The sequence below is a fragment of the Phoca vitulina genome, unplaced genomic scaffold (genome assembly GCF_004348235.1).
Source record: "Phoca vitulina isolate PV1807 unplaced genomic scaffold, GSC_HSeal_1.0 scaffold77, whole genome shotgun sequence".
In the NCBI taxonomy this organism is placed as follows: Eukaryota; Metazoa; Chordata; class Mammalia; order Carnivora; family Phocidae; genus Phoca; species Phoca vitulina.
Window position 1 is genome coordinate 144120 of NW_022589780.1, and position 23299 is coordinate 167418.

The following is a 23299-nucleotide window of genomic DNA, read 5'->3' on the forward strand; positions in this document are numbered from 1 at the left end:
GAAGTTTCCAAGCCAGGCCTTCCAGGGCTGGCCTGCAATAGGGTGGCGAGTTCTGGGAGCCACACAGACTCTCCTGGGGGCGTTGCAAAAGGTGTCTGACCCGTGGCAGATGTTTGCTTGGTCCTCCGGGCCTCTCATCGTGGAGATTCTGACGTTCCTTCTCCCTGGTAAGTGGGGAGGAACAGGGTGAGAAGAATGGGGATGTGGTGAGCTTTGCCAAAGCTCACTCTAGGACACAAGATGCCTGGTTGGGACGTTCGGTGAGGAAGGCGTGGCTCTCAGAAGAACCAGTCCTTGAGGGCGCCTGGGTGCCTCAGTCGGTTAAGCGTCTGCCTTCGACTCAGGTCATGATCTCGGGCCGCATCGGGCTCCCTGCTCGGCGGGGAGCCTGCTTCTCCCTCTGCCTGCCGCTCCCCCTGCTTGTGCTCTCTCTCTCTCTCTCTGACAAATAAATAAAATCTTAAAAAAAAAAAGAAGAGAAAGAATCCAAGGAACAAATTAAAAAATCAGGCATCAGCCAGAGTCTGAAAGCATTTAAAGCTAGAAGAATATTCAGCTTTCTTCTGACATGCCTACAAACAGAAAAATTTCATGTGGTCATACTCTAAAATTTCAAGAACAACAACAACAACAAAAGAACCAGTCCTTGGGCAGAAGTGTGCTTTCTGGGGGTTGGGGGGCTGCGGGCAGGGGTCTCCAGCCCCAAAAAGCAGAAGAGCATATTAGAAAGCAGCCTGGATAGGAATCTTGTCACCAAGCCTACTGGCCAACCAGCCTGGGACAAGTCACTTCGCCTCTCTGAACCACCATCTCCATTCCTCAGGGGAGATCATGTGGGGGCACCCGGGAGGCTCTGTCGGTGAAGTGTCCGACTCTTGGTTTCGGCTCAGGCCGGGATCTCAGGGTTGTGAGGTTGAGCCCCACGCCGGGCTGCACACTGAGTGTGGAGCCTGCTTAAGATTCTCTCCCTCCTTCTCCCTCTGTCCCTCTCCCCTGCTTCTAAAAAATAAAAATAAAAGACACGTGTGTATGAAAGTAAAGGTTTGCTGAATGGGAGATATTTCACGTACCAGTTCCCAGGCACTGCTGCGGCTGGGATGATGGGAAGGTCATTGTGCTTGGGTCCTGAGCTGTTCTCCAGCCTCCTCCCACCACCCTCCTGCTCTCACACGTGCCTGCGTTCCCAGCCAGACTGACTGCGCCTGGGCTGACAGCCTCTTCCTGACTTCCTTACCTTCACACCTGCTGTTCCCACCACCTGAATCGCCTTGACAAATGACGGCAACATCCTCTTGCCCTGGTCCCAAAAAGGATGAGGGCCCCCGAAGCTTGGGAAGTCACCCTCACGGGCCTGCGTTCACCCCGGCCCATGGCCCCAGCACTCAGAATGTTCTTGCCTCCCAGTAGGACTCAGAGCTGCAGGAGACAGCCGTGGAAGAGGGTCAGGGAGGGGGGCTGGTCCCCAGTCCTGGGGCCTCCTTGTGACTTAAGCTCTTCTTCTCTGGGGAGAAGGGCCAGCCGAAGGAATCCCCAAGTCCCAGCCCCATCTGGGGCGGACCCACACCCCTTCCTGGGGCTAGCTAGGACTCCTCTTAACTGCGTGTAAGAAAGGCCCGACCACAGCCGAGGCCACTGCCTGAGCCCCGCAAGAAGCTCGGGCCTCGCTGAGCCTGCATCCCCCCGCCAGCCCAGGGCTTTTGGAGCAGGGTCCCAAGGGGCATGGCGAGGCAGCAGACACTGAGGGGAAGGAAGAGGAAATGGCCCCCTTCCCTGGCCGGCCCGACAGAGAGCTGTAGAGGCCCTCCTTCCTGTGAGGGCCTGGGCCCAGGGCTCAGACCTCGGAGCCTCCCATCTCCCCAAACCACAGCCCAGAGGTGTGAAAGAAAGAAAAAAAACAGGGGGATGGGTGGCAGAGAAGAGACAGGTGCACATTTCACACCTTGACCACAGGTGGGGCCCGGAGCAGCTTCGCTCTGACTAACTTCCTCCTCAAGCTTCCCCACTGGCTGCTCGGGAGGGCAGAGGCAGAACTCTGGGTGCAGGCTAGGTGGGTCTCCCCGAGGGCTGGGCCCGCCCCTGACCTGCTCTGCAGGCTGCTTGGGACAGGAGCGGACCGAAGCCGAGGGCCGGCCCCCGAGGCGTCTGAGCTTGGAAGGAAAGCAGCCGTCCAGCGTGCACCTGCCCTTGTGAGGCCCGGGAGGCGCCGCTGCGGGAAGGGACCCGCCGCTCACCGGGCACCTGGCCCGGGCCGCGCACCTGCGTATGCCTAGCGGGCCACACGGCAGCCCTGCCTATCACACACGCCAACTGGGCTTGTCCCTGCTTCTCAGAGGAGGAACCTGAGGCAGAGAAGGGGCATGATTTGCCTGACATGACACAGCACGGAAGCCAGAGGGTTAGGCGAGGGCTGCCCTTTCTGGAGGCCACCCCGCCGCAGGCCCCGCAGGGCAGCGCACTCCACCCCGGGGGCTCCCTCGACCCGATGAGGCTCCCAGTCCCTCCGAGGGTGTAGCCAACCTCCCCGTCGCTCAGCATTCTCCGCTGTGCTCCTACCACGCACGTGCTGGGCCCTGGCAGGGACCTTCCAGTCCCCGTGAGCTCAGTTCATCCCACGAACAGCCCTGCTGAAGGGGCCGGCGCGAAAATGCGTGTGTCATTTGTCCAAGGTCCCCCGGCTGGAGCAGGGGCGAGTCTGAGCTGGAGCCAGACAAGTTCGGGCTTCTTCCCACCCCATCATGGCCACGCGGGAGGCTACGGCCCAACTCAGAAAAGCTCTCCGCACCTTTTCAAACCTCGTGCCCGACCTTCTCTCATTTCTCCTCGCCAGCAGCCTGGGAAGGTGGGGAGCATGGCCCCACGTGACCAGTGGGGACTGGGGGCACAGGAAGGGGACCAGGTATGCCTAGACTTTGAAATGGCACGCGGCCCCGTGACTTCCCAACCTCTGTTTGGAGGCCCCATAGCGGGTGGTCCACTTTGGCCAACACAAGCTGTTTCCGAATCCGTCGGCTATTTTTCCCCACCGTTTCATACCGAAAAGATCCTTTCAATACCAAAAAGGGGATGAAGGACCTCATTGCAGAATACGAGACCCTCCTTTCAGTCGAACAGACAGAGATTTTTGTTAGCCTCACTTCTTGCTCACGGGCCGGCAGCCAGAAACGGGGGTCCCAGCTCCTACCCTTCTTCCTCACTCTGCAGGCAGTCAACTGCCAAGTCCAGCCCGTCCTAGCTGCCGAGGCTCCTGGAATCACCAGTCCCGCCCACCCGCACTGCTCCTCCCGACATCCCCCGGGCCCTCAGCTCCTGCTGGCCCGGACATTGCGGGCGACAAGCTGTTTAGAGCAAGAAGAGTCCCAGCTTCTGTCCACAGAAGGTGGAGAAAGGGCCCGCTGCCTTGCAAGCGTGCATCTTGTCAAGAAGTTTGAGGCAAATTCCAGGCCTGAGCCTGGAGGCTCTGGCGAAGCCCTCTGACTGAAAACTAGACCTCAAAGGACTGGCTTTGCCTCAATCTCTCTCTCTCTCTCTGTGCCTCTCCTTTTCGTCTGGGTGGGAGAGAGGGAAAGAGGAAACTGCTTAACAAGACGCAAGCTAGGGGCAGCCTTTCCCTGCGGATAAGGAGAACAGGGCAATAGGGAGGGGAGAAGGGGGCAGAGGGCCAAGGGCCAGGAGGGGAGAGAAACTGGTGCAGCCCCAGTGTATTCTTCCCCAACCCTATCCTCCTCCCTCTCGCCCCAGAAGCGACTACTCTCATGAATTTGTTAGTGTCTCCAGTCCCTGTCTTATTTTTTTAATTTTTTGTTAAGAAAATGTGGGGCTCGGACTCACACCCCCGAGATCAAGAGTTGCGCGTTCTACCGACTGAGCCAGCCAGGCGCCCCTCCAGCCCGTTCTAAACTTCTAGAACAAATAGCTGCCTCCAAAACAACATGGTATTGTTTCTTGTGTGTGATTTCTAGAATTTACATAAGTGGTGTCCAGGTCTACATGATGTATTCTATAACTGGCCTTTTCCACCATGTGGTCATTGGATTTTTCTAGCCACAGCCACGTCAAAATATAGAGCTTGGGGTCATTTTTTAAAAAGATTTTGTTTATTTATTTGAGAGAGAGAAAAGCAGGAGCAGGGGGAGCGGCAGGCAGAGGCAGAGGGAGGAGCAGGCTCCCCGCTGAGCGGGAGCCCGATGCGGGGCTCGATCCCAGGACCCCGGGATCATGACCTGAGCCGAAGGTAGACGCTTAACCCACGGAGCCACCCGGGTGTCCCAGCAGGTCATTTGTTTTTAACTGCATAAATATATCCTAGCTTATCCACATAAAAAGACTGAAGGCAATGGGGTGAGTGGTAAAAAGAGACAGCCGTGGTTTCATTCCCAGCACCCAGCCTTACTTGCTGCGTCTGCCGAAGGCCTTCCCCCACCCCCCACCCCGGTTCTGGATTAGCCTTGGGGATAACCCCCCACCTCACAGGGGCGTTGTGTGGTTTGAATGAGGCAGTGTCAGAGAAAGCACCTAAAGCACTGTCTAGCACATACCAAGTTCATTACTAGTAGTTCCCTTTCTTCGGCCCCTGTTGACTAGCAGGGAGGGGCAACAGTGGAAGACTAGATTCAGTGTGATGGAGTGCTTTAAAATATTTTCATTTTTAGGGGCGCCTGGGTGGCTCAGTCCGCTGGGCGTCTGCCTTCGGCTCAGGTCATGATCCCGGGGTCCTGGGATCGAGCCCCACATCGGGCTCCCTGGCTTGGTGGGAAACCTGCTTCTCCCTCTCCCTCTGCCCCTGCATCCCCCCCCCCCCCCCGTGCGTGCTCTCCCTCTCTCTCTCAAATAAATAAATAAAACCTTTAAAAATAAGTAAATATTTTCATTTATCGGGAAGGTTCATCTCTTTTACAGACTGAAGACGTTTAGCCATGCAATCTACAGTCACGCACGGATCTGCTCCAGCCCGGGGCCGATGAAGGCGAGTCCAGGTGCATCAAGCATTGACTATCCCAGTGCGGGAGCAGCGGTCCATGCCCCTGGCAGTGGGGCTTCCCCCCCCACTTCCCAGACACGCCGCTTCTCCTTCAGATCTCTCCCCTCAGAGGCCCTGCCCTTCCCCAGACCCCAGGCTGTCTGGTCCCAGGCTGGCAGCCAGTTCCTCCAGAGCAGCTTCCCCTGGCCTCGGGGGAATGGCTGGAGTAGAAACTCCCGCGGCCTTGGGTCTGGGGAGGTCTGGTACAGACAACCCCATGGAAGAGGCTGCTGCCGAGAATCATGTGAAACCCTCACTTCCTCTGTGTAGCGCGAGTTCCTGACCACAAGCACCAAAGCAGAGGGGCAGGCAGCACACAGCCCGGCAGCCAGAGCACCAGCCCGGCGACGGTCCCGGAGGTAAGCGCTGCCCCAGCAGGCCGGGAGGGACACAGGTACGCTGCTCAGAGCGCAGAGCCCGGGATACTAGGGGAAAAGTCAGGGCTGCCCAACACCCCCCCCCCCCCCCCCCCCGCACCGCGAGCCAGGGCCACCTGGGGTTTGGGTGAGTAGATAGACAAGGCAGGGGTTGTGGTAGAAGGAGCCCGGGGCCGGGGAATTGGGAGCCCACCGTGGCCCCCGCCTTGTGCGGGACCGCGGACGAGTCCCCTGTCCTGTCTGGCTCTGGCGCCTCGTCTGCAAAATGCGGGCCATAGAGGCTCACCCCCGACGGCCTCCAAGGCTGCCTTCAGCTCTGAGTTAGAACTTACTCTTCCATGCGGGACTGAATTGGCACTGAGAAGGCTCGCGGCTCTGGTGTGGTTTGCAGGCTGATGGGGTAAGGAGTAGTTCTACTAGAGTTGGGCTGGGGCAACCCCCAGTGGGTGGCAGGTGGCCTCCGCGTTTGGGAAGGGAAGAACAGGAGCCGAAAGCATGTGATGGGGGGGCGGGCGGGGGGGGGGGCTTCAGTGATTTGTGGAGGGGCCCCCTGGGGAGCAGGAAGTTGGGGTCCCTAGGCAAGGGCTGAGGAGGGAAGTAGAGGGCCAGCGACTGACTAAGAGAGGGGACTGTGGGGAGGTGCCTGGGAGGAAGGTGGTAGAACTAGGCGTGGCCGCGGAAACAGAAGGGCGAGTGGGTGAAGGAAGAGCCGGGAGAGGGGAGAGGGGGCAGGGAGGGCTCTTGGCATGGGAGGGCAGCTTTCCCTCGGGCGCACAATGCCCGGGCTGATGGGGTGGCCCAGAAGGGTGAGAGAGAAGCTGGCTTCGAGATGAGAATTTACCCCGCCCCCCCACCCACGGAGGTCGGGGTTGCGGGGGGGGGGCGGTGGGCGGTGATGGCCAAGGCCCGGCAGACCAAGCTCTGAGTTCCGCAGGCGAGGCCTCGGAAGAAAGGCAGGAACGGTGACGGGGGATGGCCCCGGCGCGGGGCCTGCCTGACAGAGGGGCCACTCGGAGCAACGCTCCAACGGTGAGTGCCAGGCCTTCACGTGGTCCGTTCCCTGCCTCCGTCCGCAGATGAGCGAACGCCAAGTGTTCCAAGGGTCCGAGCTCACCTTCCTCCTGGAAAACTGCAGCTCCTCCTATGACTACGGGGAGAACGAGAGCGAGTCCTGCTGCCCGTCCCCGCCGTGCCCGCAGGACTTCAGCCTGAGCTTCGACCGGGCCTTCCAGCCGGCCCTGTACGGCCTCCTCTTCGTGCTGGGGCTGCTGGGCAACGGCGCCGTGGCGGCCGTGCTGCTGAGCCAGCGGACGGCGCGGAGCACCACCGACACCTTCCTGCTCCACCTGGCCGCGGCCGACATACTGCTCGTGCTGACCCTGCCCCTGTGGGCCGTGGACGCCGCCAGCCAGTGGGTCTTCGGGTCTGGCCTCTGCAAGGTGGCCGGGGCCCTCTTCAACATCAACTTCTACGCCGGGGCCCTGCTGCTGGCCTGCATCAGCTTCGACCGCTACCTGAGCATCGTGCACGCCACGCAGCTGTACCGCCGGGGGCCCCCGGGCCGCGTGAGCGTCACCTGCGTGCTCGTCTGGGGGCTCTGCCTCTTCTTCGCCATCCCCGACTTCATCTTCCTGTCGGCCCACCGCGACGAGCGCCTCGACGCCACCCACTGTCAGTACGACTTCCCGCAGGGGGGCCGCACGGCCCTGCGCGTCCTGCAGCTGGTCGCGGGCTTCCTGCTGCCCTTGCTGGTCATGGCCTACTGCTACGCGCGCATCCTGGCCGTGCTGCTCGTCTCCCGGGGCCAGCGACGGCTGCGCGCCATGCGGCTGGTCGTGGCCGTCGTGGCGGCCTTTGCCCTCTGCTGGACCCCCTACCACCTGGTGGTGCTGCTGGACACCCTCATGGACCTGGGGGCCTTGGGCCGCAACTGTGGCCGGGAGAGCCGCGTGGACGTGGCCAAGTCGGTCACGGCCGGCCTGGGCTACATGCACTGCTGCCTCAACCCGCTGCTCTACGCCTTTGTGGGCGTCAAGTTCCGAGAGCGCATGTGGGGGCTGCTCGCGCGCCTGCGCCGCCCCGGCCAGAGAGGGCACCAGCGGCAGCCGTCGTCCTCCCGCCGGGAGTCGTCCTGGTCCGAGACCACGGAGGCCTCCTACTCGGGCTTGTGAGGCCGGCTGCGGGCTCTCCTTTCGCCACGCGGCCCCGACCGCCCCCACAGCCCAGGCTCCTCCCTCCCTCGCCCCGTGGCCTCACGCCCCACGCGCGCTCCGGGGTCTCCCAGGGAGGCACCCCTCCTCCCCACCCCCACCCCCGCCGCCGCCCTTGCTGCTCCTTAGCTGCCACGCCCCACTGCCACTTCGGAGGCGGCTGCCCAGAGCCCCCCGGCCCTTCTTATCCGGTAACTAGACCTTGGCCTTCCCCATGTTCGGGGAGCACGAAGCGGAAAGCATAGTAGAGGGCTGCCCCTATGGGGCCTTGGCCCAGGCCTCCAACTCAGCAGCGACTGTAGCTGTGGTCCCCAAGACCTGTGTATTTGCTCCTGGTTTATTTTTTTATGCCTAAATTCTGCTTACAAGGTTGCAATAAACAAGATAATCAGGCCCAGGGCGTGTTCGTCGCGCATCATTACAGCCAGCCCGGCCCAGGCTTCGGGGATGAGTTTCCTGCTCTCCTGGCCTGGCCCCAGATCTGTGCCAGCCAGCGCTGCTTGCGTTAACGTCTACGTCGAGCCTCCTCTGGGCCCTCCTGGGTGCCCCTGCCCCTCACGGGGAAGCAGCCGGGTGCGTGGGTGTGCGCTAACAGTTACCCGGACTGGCCGGCCACTGTAGAGGCATAATTTGGGGACGGGCCTCTTCACACATGAAGACCTAGTCCCCGCACTCCGGAAGCTTAGGCCAGCAGGGACGACGTGGTCAGTCTAGGCCACAAGGCAAAGGAGTAGCTCACGGACCATGAGCCGGGCGCTCAGAGCCCTGTGGCTGGAGCCACCGAGGAAGGCTTCCTGAAGACAGAAATGAGCAGACCTGAAGGGACACGTGGTAGGGCCAAGGGCAAAGAGAAGGGAAGACGGTATTTCTGGGCAGAAGGGAAGGCACTGGCAAAACGTGGGCAGGCTGAAAACTGCAGAGCTTACCAGACCGGGAAGTGCTCCCAACTGGCTAGAGTTAGGGGTTCAGGTAAGGGAAGGGTTGAAAATGAGACTCCAAGTTGGTTTGGGATCAAGTGATGGTATCCGAGGATCCTGCTAGAAGGCCGCAGCCAGCTGTTCACGTGAGAGGGGGTACGGGCTCCTTTGGGGATAATGACATTGGATCGAAGCAAAGCGCCCAGATCGGATATGGCTTGCTAACAGTCATTAGCACACAAGCCACCTGGGGGCATTGGGGGAGCACTACAGCTGAGGTGGAAGCACGTAGAGGAAATGACCAGGGCTCCCCAGAAAGGTAGGCGGCAGGGCTAGTGGGTTAAGACCTTCCCTTTGCAAGAGTAGGAACCACTGCGCTGTCAGTTCCCCCTCATTAAGCCACCAACGTGCCACGATCCAGTTTCGTGGGTCAGCTGGGCCTTTGCCAAGACTGCAGACGTGGCTGGAGGCAGCAGGCCTGGTAAGGAGGAACCTGAGGATTTAGCTAGGGAAGCTCATAGTACCCTGGGCCCACACCCAATCCCTTAGACTTGCAGTTAGGCTTCAGTTCGCGGCCACGAAAAGATGAAGCATCTGCGAAATAACGGGAGGATGGAAGGAAGGAAGAAGGACAGAAGGTATCAGTGATGTCCAGTGATGCTAGATTAGTATCGATGTTTGTGGCAGGCCGAGCAAGATGTCCACCCTCGAATCCCCAGAACTTGTGAATAGGCTAACCTTCCATGGCAAAAACGTGGCTGAGAAGCAGACCTTAAAATAAGATTCTCTTGGATTATCCAGGTGGGCCCAATGGCCTCACAAGGGTCCTTAAAAGTGAAAGAAAGGGAGAAGGAGGGAGAGGGAGGGTGAGAGAGAGACAGAGAGAGAGAGGGAGATGTTGCTGGCTTGAAGGATGGAAGGGGGCCACAAACCAAAGAATGCAGGTGACCTCTAGATGTTGGACAAGACGAGGAAACGGATCCCCAAACCCCAGGGCCTCCAGAGAGAAACACAGCCCTGCCCACACCTTGACTTCAGTCCAGTGTGGTCCGCGCCTGAATGCTGACCTCCCGAGCTGTAAGATGACCCATCTGTGTTGTTTTAAGTCACTAAGCTTGTGGTAATTTGTTAGGGCAGCAGTAGGAAATGCATACGTTGACCCCAGTCTGCATCCCGGCTATCTCCCAGGAGTGGGGAGGCTGCCGAAGTGCTTACGGGCAGTCACAAAATTCCTAGACAAGCCCAGAATGGAGAGTGCTCTTGCAGACACACTCTGGAGCACTTCCGAGGTCTGGGGTCTTGGACGAAAGACCTGAGGGCCGGTTCTACGCGAGGCACAGGTTGTCAATGAACAGACCCCGTTAATAAGCAAATTGCAGAAAACATTTTATTTTTTTTGTCTTAGTAACAACTACATTGGCTCAGCGCGGCTTTATTCAATCTTAAGAGCAGCTGAATTCACGAAATATGCTTGTCTTTTATGTCTAGGTAAATTTCGCAGGTTCCACCTGCCGGCAGCCCTGGTCTTGGAGTGCTGCCTTTAAAACTGGTTCAGGGGCGCCTGGGTGGCTCAGTCGTTAAGTGTCTGCCTTCGGCTCAGGTCATGATCCCAGGGTCCTGGGATCGAGCCCCGCATCGGGCTCCCTGCTCGGTGGGGAGCCTGCTTCTCCCTCTCCCTCTGCCCACCCCCTCCTCATGTTCTCTCTCTCTCTCAAATAAATAAATAAAAATCTTCAAAATAAAATAAAATAAAACTGGTTCACCTCCCAGCATCCTTCTCCTTCTCTCCACCTGCCCCCAATCTTGAAAACGCAGTTTGTGTCTGCATTGTGTTCTACGTGTTAGAACTATGTTAAAACTAACTGATACCCAGAGTGGATCCAAAGGGCTTGTGAGTACCGTCAAGGGCACAAAATCGCTTAGCAACAGAATCCTTTAAGAACAATCATTAACAGTATGAGGCTATAAAGAAACAGTTTAAATCCTATTATTCCTAATATTCATCGCTTATCAGAAACAGAGATATTTTTCTAAAACTTCTTAGCGGGCGGGGGGGCTCAGCCCACAGAAATACACCCCCAGATAACCTCAACGATCCTGCCTTTGCTTTTCGGCATAATCCTTGCTCAGCTGCCTCATCACATCCCCATGGCTTATCCCATCTGTCTCACGCTTAATCGTTCTGTAATTCTCCTGCACATACTTAGCAAAGGGCCTCACATGGGGTGCAATGGGAGTTCCATCCTTGCGAGTTAGCGGCAGCATGACCAGAGGCCCCTTGCAGTTGGCACAGATAAAGTGATCGGTGTTCAGGGATCTGGTGTAGCGGCCGACCCTAATGAGGAGAGAGACAGCACACAGCAAAGAGATCAGTCACTGTACCTCAGCGTGCTCTCGGAGCTGCTGGCCTTGGGCCCAGAGCAAGGCCCTCCGGCCGGCTCCAAGTAGGACAGCATGGAGAAAGAAGACGTGCAAAGGAGCAGAGAAGGTTTACTCCTCACGTCGGCCAGCCATGGACTTACTGACAAAAGCACAAAGGGCCACTGGGCTGGAGGCCGTAACAGAAAAGTAACCGAAGAAAGTCGGAGGCGGACGGTCTTACCTGGTTTTGCACTGAGTACACTCATAATGGATCCTGTAGTTAATCTTGTAGTTATGGCAACGAGTGACCATGGGCAGCTCTGGGTGCACCATATTCGATTTCTTGGCATAATACTTCCATGCGTCACCATGAGAATCACGGACGCCGTCGAGAAGCCAGGAGGCTGCATGGCAGATCTCATGGATCAAAGTATCCCGGAGACGGTCTTGGAAGAGGGATGGAAAGAAATCATGAGCACTTGAACCAATTCCCTCCTGTCTGCCACTCAACCACCCCCAGACTCTCGCCCCCGCCACACACCAGCCCCAGGCGGCTTAGCAGGAAGCGGTGTGGTGGTGCACTGGAGACTGAATGGAGATGAAGAGTGAGGTGACGGGGCCCCACACCTGGGCGGAGGCAAAGGACCGAGGACAGGAGGGTCATTTGGAAGATTTGGTGATTGGCTAGCTTTGGGGGGGGGGGAACCTTGAACCTCAGTTAGCGGGTGAATGGAGACACTGCAGCAACAGGGAGCTACCTGCTGAGAGACAGTTAGCCTAATGGGAAGAGGCCGCGCTGGATTCTCGGGGCTCGAGAGACATCTGATAATCATGTCCTCTGAGCAGAGGCGCCTGGATGGCTCAGTCGGTTAAGCGTCCGTCTCTTGATTTGGGCTCAGGTCTCGATCTCGGGGTCGTGAGATCGAGCCCCACGTCAGGCTCTGTGCTCGGCATGGTCTGCTTCAGATTCTCTCTCTCCCTCTCCCCCTGCTCGTGCTCTCTCTCTCTAAAATAAATAAATCACTCTCTCTAAAAGAAAGAAATAAATCCTTTCCAAAAATTCTAAAAAAAGAAAAGATCATGTCCCCCGAGCAAGGCGCAGAAGGCCTATCTACCCAGGAAGGACAGGTAAAGCTGTGGCAGAGGCTGCCAGGAAATAGCAGTCCCTACGAGTCACCACACAAGGAAAGGGCGCAGGAGGGAAGCTGCCGTCACCTGCAGAGTCGCAAACTTTCAGAGAAATCTCGATCTTCGCGTAACGCTGCTTCTTCGGGTAACGGGTCTCGCCGGTGGTGCATAAGCCAGCAGTACTCAGCATCTTTTTATTCCAGCCGATATCTATTTTCTCCGGCAGCTGAGGACAAAACAGCCAGCAGAGTGAGTCAGTAAGCAGCTTCAAGGAGACCAAAGACTGCTCACTCAAGAGCTCTGCAGGGGCGCCCGCGTGGCTCCATCCGTTGGGCGTCTGCCTTTGGCTCGGGTCATGATCCCGGGGTCCTGGGATCGAGCCCCGCATCGGGCTCCCTGCTTGGTGGGGAGTCCGCTTCTCCCTCAGCCCCTCCCCCTGCTCGTGCTCGCTCTCTCTCAAATAAATAAATAAAACCTTAAGAAAAGAGTTCTGCAAATCTAAACATTCTGGGGAGAATAAAAGCCAGGCTGAAGCCCAGGCGAAAACAACACACAGGCCATCAGGATACAAGGGAGACAGATGAGGGCGCACGCATGCAGGACCCAAGTCAGGGGCAGCCAAGGAGAGAGGTGCAGGCCTGCTGAGGCGGGAGCTGGAGCCCCCTCCTCCCCCCTCCCCCTGAGCATAAGAGCACAGAGGTGCAATTGCACGTGCACCTCAGTCCCCTCATCAGCCATGTGATGTAACACCGTCATGAGGAGTGACTTCCCCAAAGGCTGGGGAACCTCAGAAAGATCTAAGAACTTTCCCTGCAGAAGGTTGTGTCAGCGGAAATTATTAATAGAGTCTGAAAACCCCAAGAACCACCGAGGCTCTGTTCTAGGCACTTTACATGTATTACCTTCCCTAAGCCTCACAATGATTCTGTGGGGGCGCCTGGGTGGCTCAGGCGGTTAAGCGTCTGCCTTCGGCTCGGGTCATGATCCTGGGGTCCTGGGATCGAGCCCCGCGTCGGGCTCCCTGCTCAGCGGGGAGCCTGCTTCTCCCTCTCCCTCTGCCCCTCGCCCTGCTTGTGCTCTTTCTCTCTGACAAATAAATAAAATCTTTAAAAAAAAACAATAATTCTACAAAGTAGTGGGTACTATTATCGTTCCCATTTTGCAGATGAGGAAACTGAGGCAGAGAGGAGCCAAGTAACTTCTCCAGGCTCACAGAGCTCCTTCCCATTATTCTTCAACATAAAGCCTCTCTTTCCAGATAGTCAAGGATCAACACATTCCCTCTCCACCCCCGCCCATTGCTGCTCTCTCTGCCTACCATCCCTCAAGAGCCAGAAGTCTTATTTCCTGCAGGCAACCTTATTTCCTGACCACTCAGGCTCTCAGTGATTTTTTTCTGCCTCTGCTGATCTCCTGTGCTGGTAACAGTCTGTACCATAGATGATTACCCACAAACATGCTCTATTTCTTTCACCTATGCATGCATCACCTCTCCATCTAAACTGACACTTCTCCAGAGCAGGAAATACACAGCTAACACATCCGCACACCTCACAGCACCCGAGAGTGCCAGACACATAGCAGGTGCTCATCCAATGCTTATTCGTCGACGGTACCTTTTTATCAAACACCGAGCTGTTAAACAGGGCATAGATTTTCTGAACCAGGCTGTCCTTATTTTGCTTGAATTTCCTTCCAGAATACTGCTTTGCGTTTTCCAGGTCACGCAGGAAACATCCAGGTATTTTGCACATCACTTTCCTGCAAAGGTAAGTTCAGCTGAGTTACGTGCAGCTATGGAGGAAGAGATAAGAGAAATGCACACACACGGGTCATATCCAGAGAGACTCAGAAAATGTGCTGGTCCCTCTTCCTTCCAGCTCCTTGTAGAAGAGCATTCCCCAAAGTTCCACGCATAGCCTTTTTCTTGTCGCTACTTGCCTTCTCAGAGATATGAAGCCTGTGGCTTCAACCTCAGCAGGAGTGATCCCACTCCTGTATCCGCAGTCTCGATCTCTCTCCTGGGGGATCCGGGTCCGAGCTGCCAACTGATTAACCTGAGTACGACCTCCATTCAGTTTGTTTAGTTATCGGACTTCTGTTATACCGGGCTGAAAACCTCAGAGACATCTTAAAGTCCATTTTCTCCCTCGCCCCATATTCAAACAGGCTCAAAGACGGCGATCTCCTTCACATCTCTTCCAGCCAGCCCTCCTTCGCACCCCACGGTCACCAGCCTAGTTCAAGTTCATCTCCTCCCCCTCGAGGCCTTGCTGCTACGGCATTCCCCTGTGTTCCTTCCCTCCAGGCCCTTTTTCTTTCCTTCTCCCCCACCCCACACTTCCGATTCATTTTCCTAGGTCACATCCCAATTCCGCCCCTCCCCGGCTTGGCACTGTGTGGCCTGGCCATTCAAGGCCCAGGTCAATCGGGCCCCAACCTCTGTCTCCAGGTACCATTTCCACTGCGGCCAAGGTGGGCAAGTTAAACGTTCTCTGGACAGAACTGTGATTCCCTGCAGTCCGTTCGTGCCTGGGCACAACCGATTTGCCCCTGAGCCCTAGAATGACCACGTCTCCAGGTCTCCTGAGAACCACCATCTGTGTAGCGCTTTCTCCTTTGCAGAGAACTTCTTGTTGCACTATCCTGTTTAATCCTCACAACCCCCCTCCAAAGAAGCGATTACTCTTCTCACGATCTCCACTTGGCTAGATGAGGAAACCAGAGGTCCGAGGTTAGGCGACTTCCCCAAAGTTCACAGAGACCCTGGATCTTTGGACCCAAATCTCGGGGTCTTCCCATTAGACCCCTACCGCTGCCCCATCTTTCAAGGCCTAATTCCACCACACAAAGGACAGTGCTAAGCACACGGAGGACTCACGCTTGTAATAATAATTAATTTCACCCTTTTATCCTGGCTACAACCACCCACAGGTCCCAAGAGATGAGCCTACCGAGCTGGAAAGATAAAAACAGGAGCAAACACACATAAGCTGAGTTTCTGACTTCACAGAACTCCTGAGATGGGGATTTTGCCGGGACACTCATGAACCCCGAAGTCACAAAATAAGCCATCAGTGAGGGGGCTGGGGTGGGGAGAGGAAATCAGAACAAAACCAGGCCAAGGCAGCTAAAGTTAGGGTCCTCACCCCCAGAGCCTCAGACTGGTGACTAACACGGTCTGCCTCAAATTACTTCGTTCTGAAAGCAAATTTGCATCCAAAAAGGTAGCAGATGAAAACCCAAACCATCTGCAGACCTCAGCAGAGAAGGGGGACCCCCCCCTCGTTTGCACTTATGTCAAGCAGGCCCTGTGGCTTGGCCTGCCTTCCCCTCGATGTCTGTGCCACTTCGCTTGCAGGCAGAGCATCTCCACATCAGAGGAACAAGCAAGACCCCAAATGGGTACATCAAACACCATGACCAGCGAGCAGCCTACGCAGGAACAAGGCGAAGCACAACAGGAAGCCTACAGACTGCCACAGGAAGCGCCAAGGCAACTGTGCGGAGTCCAGACACACTAGCCCCCTTTGGATGATGTGGAGGACGACGACACACAGGGGCGGCTCATGGGCCTTCTTCTGTCACACCACAGCAAAGCGACCTGGGAGCTACCCAAGACACCGAGGCAAAGGCAGGAACCCAGAGAAGACCCGTGGCTGACCGGGGATCCACCTGCGAGAGAACACACCGAACTACGTGAGCTACCTCACCGAGCCAAGAAGTGCAGAAGCAGAGAGCCTCCCAGTTCAGGTTCGAGGGGTTCTGTTGCCCCCGTGCCTGACACATCGTTCTTCTGCTCCCCTTAAGGTGCATTTATTGCTCCGAAGTACAGGTAAAAAAAAACCAACCAAACAAACCCAAACAGACAGTCCTTCAAATACATTCCTTGTCTTGTAAGATAATTCGGATGTAGGTATATATTACTCCTGAATGCAAGGAAGAATGAAGAAAATTATGCCCTACTACATCGTCTTTTTAAGCGGAAAGGTCAGAACTTCCTGGAATCTGAATGAAAACAAGCGTCAGTTTTTGGCGTCCTTTAAAGAATGGACATGTCTTTGGTCTACATGACCTGCTGTTCTCAGGATCAATTCCATGTAGCTTAATAAAAATAAAGGAACCACGAGCCATCTATTTCACGCTAATGTTTAAGCTTTCGAAATGTGCAAGAACATCTACAAGCTGTAGGAGTAACTGGATGCAGCCAAAGCACCGCAAAAACCTGGAAGACCATCTTGACTGCCCTCCCCACAATTCCAGCGGATGGGGACGTGTCCGCCCCGCCCTCAATCTCCGCTGGGATTGCTTTGGTTTTGTGCCAACTGATGGCAACAAGGCAGATCTGAGTTTAAGGACCAAGGAAAGGCCAGAGCCGACGTGGGGGCCAAAGGGCTCCAGCCAGCCCGGGGAAGCGCGGGGATTGCTGTGGGCTGCTGTGGGGTGCCCACGCAGGGCTCTGCTGAGGCGGAGGGAGGTGGGGAGCAGTGGGGTGCCTCCTCCTCCTCCCTCTCCAACTTATGCCCTCCCAAGTCGGGGATGGAAGCCTTCTCCCCCTCCCCCACCGGACTCCTTCATGCCCTTGAAGACCCTCCCACATGCCCCATGGGCCGCTTAACACGGACGGGACAACGGTACCATCAATTCCCGTGCAGTTGAACACGGACAGCACGTACCCGGTCTTGCATTTTTCAATTTTCCCCACACCGGGCTTCTTTGAAGGCGCATGCCTTCTGGTGACTCTCACAGCTGAAAAGAGAATAGTTCGTTTGGACCCTGAAAATTGGGCCCACCCAGCAACTGGCAGAAAGGTGCACCCAGGAGGAGCCCCCACAGCCACACCCAGAGCACCATCTAGAAAAGGTAACTGCCTGTCTAAAGCCTGCAAACTCTCCATCGGTCCGTGAGACAGAGTCTCCCTACGTGAATCCCAGGGCTGCCAGCAGAATAAGCTGGGTAGGAGTCTGTCATAGGTACAAGGACTATATAACGAGGTTATGTGAGCCTGCCGCTAGAGGTTAGATTGTGGGGGCAACTGAGGCACGGGCGTTATAAGGAACGGTGTGGCAAAGCTCACACACTAGCTCTAAGGAAGTGGCTCAGGGGCGCCTGGGGGGCTCAGTCGGTTAAGCATCTGCCTTCGGCTTGGGTCGTGATCCCGGGGTCCTGGGATCGAGCCCCGCGTCGGGCTCCCTGCTCATCTGGGGAGTCTGCTTCTCCCTCTGCCTCTGCTGCTGCTGTCTCTCCCTCACCCTCTCTCCCTCCCAAACAAATTAAATCTTTAAAAAAAAATAAGAAGGAAGTGGCTCAGATCCTAGGCAGGACCTTCACTCGATATACACGCCCAGTCTATCCATCTTTGCTTAGCCTCCATATACTGCTCACTCCTCTAGTCAGAGACTTCCGTAACGGTAGTGTCATCCATTCAGTTATTGAAAAACAAGAAGTATTAAACATCTACTATGTGCCGGATACCAGGCTAGACCCTGGGAGAGACTTAAAAATGAAGAGTCCTCCCATCAAGAGGTTCATTGTCCACTGCGGGGGGGGGGGGGGGCAGATTCAGAAACATATTGTCAGACAGCTGGGTAAGTGCTTTAGCAGAGACGGGGTCTGAGAATTACGAGGACCCAGGAGGGAGGAGCGTCTCTGACGTCCAGCTTCCCACAGGAACCAACAACTGGGCTGGGTCCCAAGAAGAACAGGATCTCCTCAGGACAAAAAGCACAGAGAGAAAGCGTGCCAGGATGAGGGAAGTGTGACTCCTAAGACACGGGTGTTCCTTCCCCATTTCCAGAAAGATCATTTTCCCTGGGATGGCTGTCTCCCTTAGCCACTAGGAAGCTGCTGAGATGGCCCGAGGTCGGTAGGCAGGACAGGCCGACCTGACCAGACAGACATGTCCAGGGCAAAGGGCGAGGCAGGCGTGGCTGGTATGCGGGGTGGGCGGGGCAGATTCAGGAGGTCGGGCCTACCTGATATGACCGGCTTACTGGGTGTCACACATATGTTCTTGGTCTTACTCTTCCTCTTCCGTGGTTGTTCCACCACACGTGCAGGCTCTTCATCGGAAATCTCCACTGCAGCCTCAGTGCCGTTCACGGGCTGGCCGACATTTTCACCAAGATTCGGCTCACCAACGTCGTGAGATGAATTGCGCTGGGAGACATCGAAGACCTCCATCTCTTTTTCCTTTGGGGCAGTTGGGCCCTGATCACACGAATCCTCGTCTATTATGAGCACAGGGCCCTCAAAATCACTATCATCATCAGTGATAAGTATTGGAGGCTCCTTGGTAGGAGGCTGCTCCTCAGTATCAGATGATACATCCAGAATCTCATCTGAAATTCAAGAGACACAACCACATATAAATATACTCCCTCCGCCCACCCCATACACTCAACTTCAGATTACTGAGCACAAATTAAACAAGCTGGAAATGGTGACATCACGAATCACAGTTAGGAATCAGTTATTTTATTGTTGAGAAGGCTGCTATAAACATTGGGGTGCACGTACCCCTTCGAATCCGTATTTTTGTATCCTTTGGGTAAATACCATTGCTGAGTCATGGGGCAGGCCTATTTTTAACTTTTTGAGGAACCTCCATACTGTTCTCTGATGTGGATGGAGTTAGAGCGTATCATGCTAAGTGAAACAAGTCAGTCAGAGAAAGAAATATACCATATGATTTCACTCACATGAGGAATTAAAGAAAGAACACAGATGAACAAATGGGAAGGGGAAGAAGAAAAAAAAGGAGAGAGGGAAACAAACCGTAAGAGACTCTTAAGGATAAAGAACAAACTGAGGATTGATGGAGGGAGGTGCGTGGGGGGATGGGTATTATGGAGGGCACTTGTTGGGATGAGCACTGGGTGCTGTATGTAAGTGATGAATCACTCAATTCTACTCCTGAAACCAATAGTGCACTGTATGTTAACTAACTAAAATTTAAAATAAGAAAATAAAAATAGGGGTGCCTGGGAGGCTTAGTCAGTTACGAGTCTGCCTTCAGCTCAGGTCATGATCCCAGGGTCCCGCGATCGAGTCCTGCATCGGGCTCCCTGCTCATCGGGGAGCCTGCTTCTTCCTCTGCCTGCCGCTCCCCCTGCTCGTGCTCTCTCTCTTGCTCTCTCAAATAAAATCTTCTTTAAAAAATTTTAAAAATTAAAAATTAAAATTAAAAGAAGAATCAATTATTTCAGATTGTTTTCGCTCTATAACTTTTTTACTTTACTGAGAGCAGTAACAGATAAAATAGCAATCCAAGCCCAGTGTCAATTTTCAAATCACATTCTCTAAGTCGCACACTGCAGGTGCCCAGTAGTTCCCAAACACAGCTCTGCAGACTTGTATGTTTTCTCTGGTCCACAGAAAAATAAATCAGAAAAACAAAGTGGTTTTTTTTTTTCCCTATCAAGTTCAATCTCTATAATTTAAAGGACTGTCCTTTATTTTGAGAGTATATCCTCCCTAAGCTTTTGGTTTCTTTACCTTATGAAATTATGGCGATAGCACATGTTAGTTAGAATTTATTCCCATCGTTAGACAAATGAAAAAGTGGCAACTCTATGATAGCCAGCAAAATTTAATTTTCTAACTAGTCCACAAATGCAAAGCTCTCAGAGCCACTGATGTAAGCGTGAGGAGGTCAGTCCTCATGCCAGCACTGAGAAGCCTTGGGAACATTTGGAATGTTCGCCAAAGGTCCCTTCAGCTAGAAATGAGGCGTGACGTATCTACCCCCACACACGCTCTCTGGAGTCTGTTCAGAGCTCACCTTCCAGGTTCCTTGGGTTCTGGATGTAAAAAAAAAATATAAACCGGGGCACCTGGGTGGCTCAGTCGGTTAAGCCGCTGCCTTCGGCTCAGGTCATGATCCCAGGGTCCTGGGATCGAGCCCCGCATCGGGCTCCCTGCTCGGCGGGGAGCCTGCTTCTCCCTCTGCCTGCCTCTCTGCCTACTTGTTCTCTCTCTCTCTCTGTCAAATAAATAAATAAAATCTTTAAAAATATATATATAAACCACGGCACAGGCAAGATGTGACAATATATTTACGGTGCAAAAAGTCTTTATCCTGCACTTGCAAATTTGGGATCACACACTTTGAGAGTCCCATCTATCACTTCATTATCAAAGAACTTCGGATATGCAATAAAGAAAGAGAAAGGAGTGGGTGTTGCTATGGTAAAAAGTCATCCTTCCTAGAAATTTTAAAGATTTCTCAACTGAAATTGAAATTTTTTTTTTAAAGATTTTATTTATTTATTTGAGAGAGAGAATGAGAGACAGAGAGCCCGAGAGGGAAGACAGTCAGAGGGAGAAGCAGACCCCCCTGCTGAGCAGGGAGCCCGATGCGGGACTCGATCCCGGGACTCCAGGATCATGACCTGAGCTGAAGGCAGCCGCTTAACCAACTGAGCCACCCAGGCACCCAACTGAAGTTGAAATTTTAAAAAGAGAGGGGGAGGGGGAGGGGCCCACTGCTTATAATCTACAAAAGAACAATGACTATACATTGACAAAGGTTAGAAGTGACCTCAGAAGTGTTGTGTTCAAGCCCTTTTTCTGTAACATCACCTCAATTCATGACAAGAAGGAAAGAAGTGGCATGTGGAGAACAGTAGAGAGACCTACAAAGACAGTCCTACTGGAGCATTCTCCAGCTCTCCTTTACGGGGATGAACGCCCACAGGTAAGAGTCCACCAGTCAGAAAGGTAAGAGCGGCCTCAGGTCAAAGTTCCTCCTCAAAAAAAATAAGGATTTTCTGATGAAATGAGTCAGCAAGTGGTCACCTATGGTGATGAACTGCTTTCTGGCTGTCTCTCATGCCCTACTCTATTTTTTTCTTAAGATTTTATTTATTTATTTATTTATTTAACAGAGAGAGAGAGAGAGAGAGAGAGAGTACTAGCAGGGGAAGTGGCAGGCAGAGGGAGAAGCAGGCTCCCCACTCAGCAAGGAGCCTGATGTGAGACTCGATCCCAGGACCCTGGGACCATGACCTGAGCCGAAGGCAGACGCCTTACCAACTGAGCCACCCAGGCGTCCCGTCTTATGCCCTACTCTAAAGCTACCTCTCTTAGGGCTCCCTTTGGCCCCTTACAGTGGCTCGTCATGTCATGCCCCCTACTCTGCACCTGGACCTCTGTCCTACTCAGGCACATCCACTCCGAGCTAGAGAGGAGAGGAAAAATCAATGAGAGGGGACAGGTAGTGAAACAGTAGACTAGGGTTCCAAGCCACCTCTCCTTTCCCTGCTCTGATAACCCAGGTTAGCCAGGAATCTGACCAATGGTAGCTCTTTGGTAGTTACTAAAGAAGCAGCCAGTACCTTAGAGGTGCCGATACCTTAGTGAAAGGCCTATGTATCATGCCCTGTATCTGGTACTAAGCGAACAAGGATCAAAAAAGTACCATCCCTGAGGGTTAAGAAGCTCCTAGTCTTCAGGCGCCTGGGTGGCTCAATGGGTGAAGCATCCGACTCTTGATTTCGGCTCAGGTCATGATCTCAGGGGTTGTGAGATCGAGCCCCGCATCAGGCTCCACACTAGCGAGGAGTCTGCTTGTCCCTCTCCCTCTGCTCCTCCCCTGCTCTCGCTCTCTCTCAAATAATTAAATAAATAAAATCTTAAAAAAAAAAAAAAAAAAGAAGCTCCTAGTCTTCCTACGTTTCACCCCCACTGAACAGGTTCTGAACTACGAGTATAGCTCCATGCCTCTGGAAAGGTTTTTAAAAGAGCCTCTGAAGCCAAAGGTGCAAAGATCAGCTGTGGGCGATGGGCTCTGAGAAGAACAGAAATCTCTAGAAAATAGGCGGAGAATGGTGAAAGGCAAAGACTCACAGCTAGCTGGAGAAACCAAGGGTTCCCCGAAGTCACTGTGGGCTGACTCAGCACCATCACCCACCTAAGTCTCCACCAGGCTGGAAAGAATGAGCCCAAGCCTCTCACCTTCCCTCTCTGTCATTCCCACACACAGAGAAGGAGGAAAAGAGTGGCAGGGACTGGGGGGGGGGGGGGGGGAGTAGCAGAGTAGCGTTCATACCTTCCTAGTGTCAGTTCCTGACTTTCTTCCCTCCCCGGTCCCTATGTATAGGTTGGGGGGGGACCCTATATATAGGTAGGTCAGAACTCTATGGAGGGGGATGGTCAAGGTCTAAAGCGCCGAGAACAGTTGCTGCTGTCTTTGGAAATTCACCAGGGAGGGGGTGTGTGTGGGGAATCGGGCCATAACCACATCCAGCACCCACGAGGGAAGAAATGGCGGCACCTGCTCCTAAGCGGGTGCCGGAATCAAACGTTTGCTGACGCGTAACCCGACGCCACCACGTGATGGGGCTGCAAGCTCAGCTACTTCCCTCGGTTACTAGTATACTTGCCTTCGCGGCTTATGTCAGATATGTGAGCTCTGACTTTATCACTGCAGTATTCGTCTTCAGAGTCCGAGTCAATCACCACATAGCTGAGTGAGGAGACAGGGAAAAAACAAAAGAGAAACGTCAGCACCACGGTCTTCTGTTCACAGCCTTTCCTGACTCCTCTACCATGAACATGAGCACCTGGAAATGTTCTGTTGGCTTATTCCCCACAGTAACTCTGTTCCCCTTCTTTGGAACTACTCAATCGTTGTTCCTGGTTTTCCGTTTTTCATCTTCACCACGTTTAAGCTGCCAGGTTGAGGGGCCTTGGCTCTCCTGTTGGTCATTCCCTCCTGAAAACTCTTTTCTGGATTTCCAAGTTACTGTTCCGTTTCGGTTCTCTTCCCGCCCTCCATCCACTCCTTCTCACTCACCGCTCCTCCTCAGCTCACTCCCAGGCTTTCTCCACAGTGCCTTCACACCAAGTTAATCAATTCCTAAGGACTGCATGGCCGTCACCTATCCGCCAGCACAAGCCATTATATCCAGCCCAACCATGCACCTGACTTCCAGCTCCACAGTTCCAGCTTCCTACCTGGATATCCTATGGGTAGGGCTGACTGGCAGCACGCTCAGGAATAGCCTTAGCCGCTGTTTACTGATGGGGTCTGTTCCGACGGGTCGGGCAGTCATCCTGACTGTCCCCATCTGTACTCTACTGGTCGTTAAATGTCTTGAGTATCGGCCCTGCCTATGGGCCCCTCCACTTCCACATGCCCAAAACTGAACTCTTCCCCTTCCTCCCCAGTTCCACCCTTCCTCCAATATCCCACTATAGTAGCTTCCAGGGACTGGACCAAGACCTGTGGGCATTCCCAGCAGGCCCATTAAAACAGATTTTCTCAACGTATTTGTTCGACATCTA

At 54.4% G+C, this 23299-nt stretch overlaps 2 protein-coding genes across 2 annotated transcripts; one reads left to right on the forward strand and one right to left on the reverse strand.

Moving 5' to 3' along the window:
* Positions 1-79: 79 nt before the first annotated feature.
* GCNA (germ cell nuclear acidic peptidase) lies at positions 80-18347 on the reverse strand. Its single transcript, XM_032393896.1, has 7 exons — positions 17986-18347; positions 16687-16759; positions 13627-13771; positions 12098-12236; positions 11124-11328; positions 10742-10856; positions 80-164 (listed from the first exon to the last, which is right to left on the reverse strand). Exons 1-7 carry the CDS (start codon positions 18191-18193, stop codon positions 135-137), a joined length of 915 nt encoding a protein of 304 aa, XP_032249787.1. The 5' UTR covers positions 18194-18347; the 3' UTR covers positions 80-134.
* CXCR3 (C-X-C motif chemokine receptor 3) lies at positions 5316-7565 on the forward strand. The gene is made up of 2 exons (XM_032393894.1): positions 5316-5376; positions 6471-7565. Exon 2 carries the CDS (start codon positions 6471-6473, stop codon positions 7563-7565), a length of 1095 nt encoding a protein of 364 aa, XP_032249785.1. The 5' UTR covers positions 5316-5376.
* Positions 18348-23299: the final 4952 nt, after the last annotated feature.

Bases quoted from the DNA above. Each gene is read 5' to 3' on its own strand.
- CXCR3 (XM_032393894.1), top strand. From the start codon at position 6,471: ATGAGCGAACGCCAAGTGTTCCAAGGGTCCGAGCTCACCTTCCTCCTG.
- GCNA (XM_032393896.1), bottom strand. From the start codon at position 18,193: ATGGAGGTCTTCGATGTCTCCCAGCGCAATTCATCTCACGACGTTGGT. The intron at 10,857-11,123 runs GTAAGACCGTCC...TCTCCTCATTAG, and splicing joins TGTACTCAGTGCAAAACCAG to GGTCGGCCGCTACACCAGAT. The intron at 165-10,741 runs GTGAGGCCCTTT...CCCACTTACCAG, and splicing joins GAACTCCCATTGCACCCCAT to GGAGAAGGAACGTCAGAATC.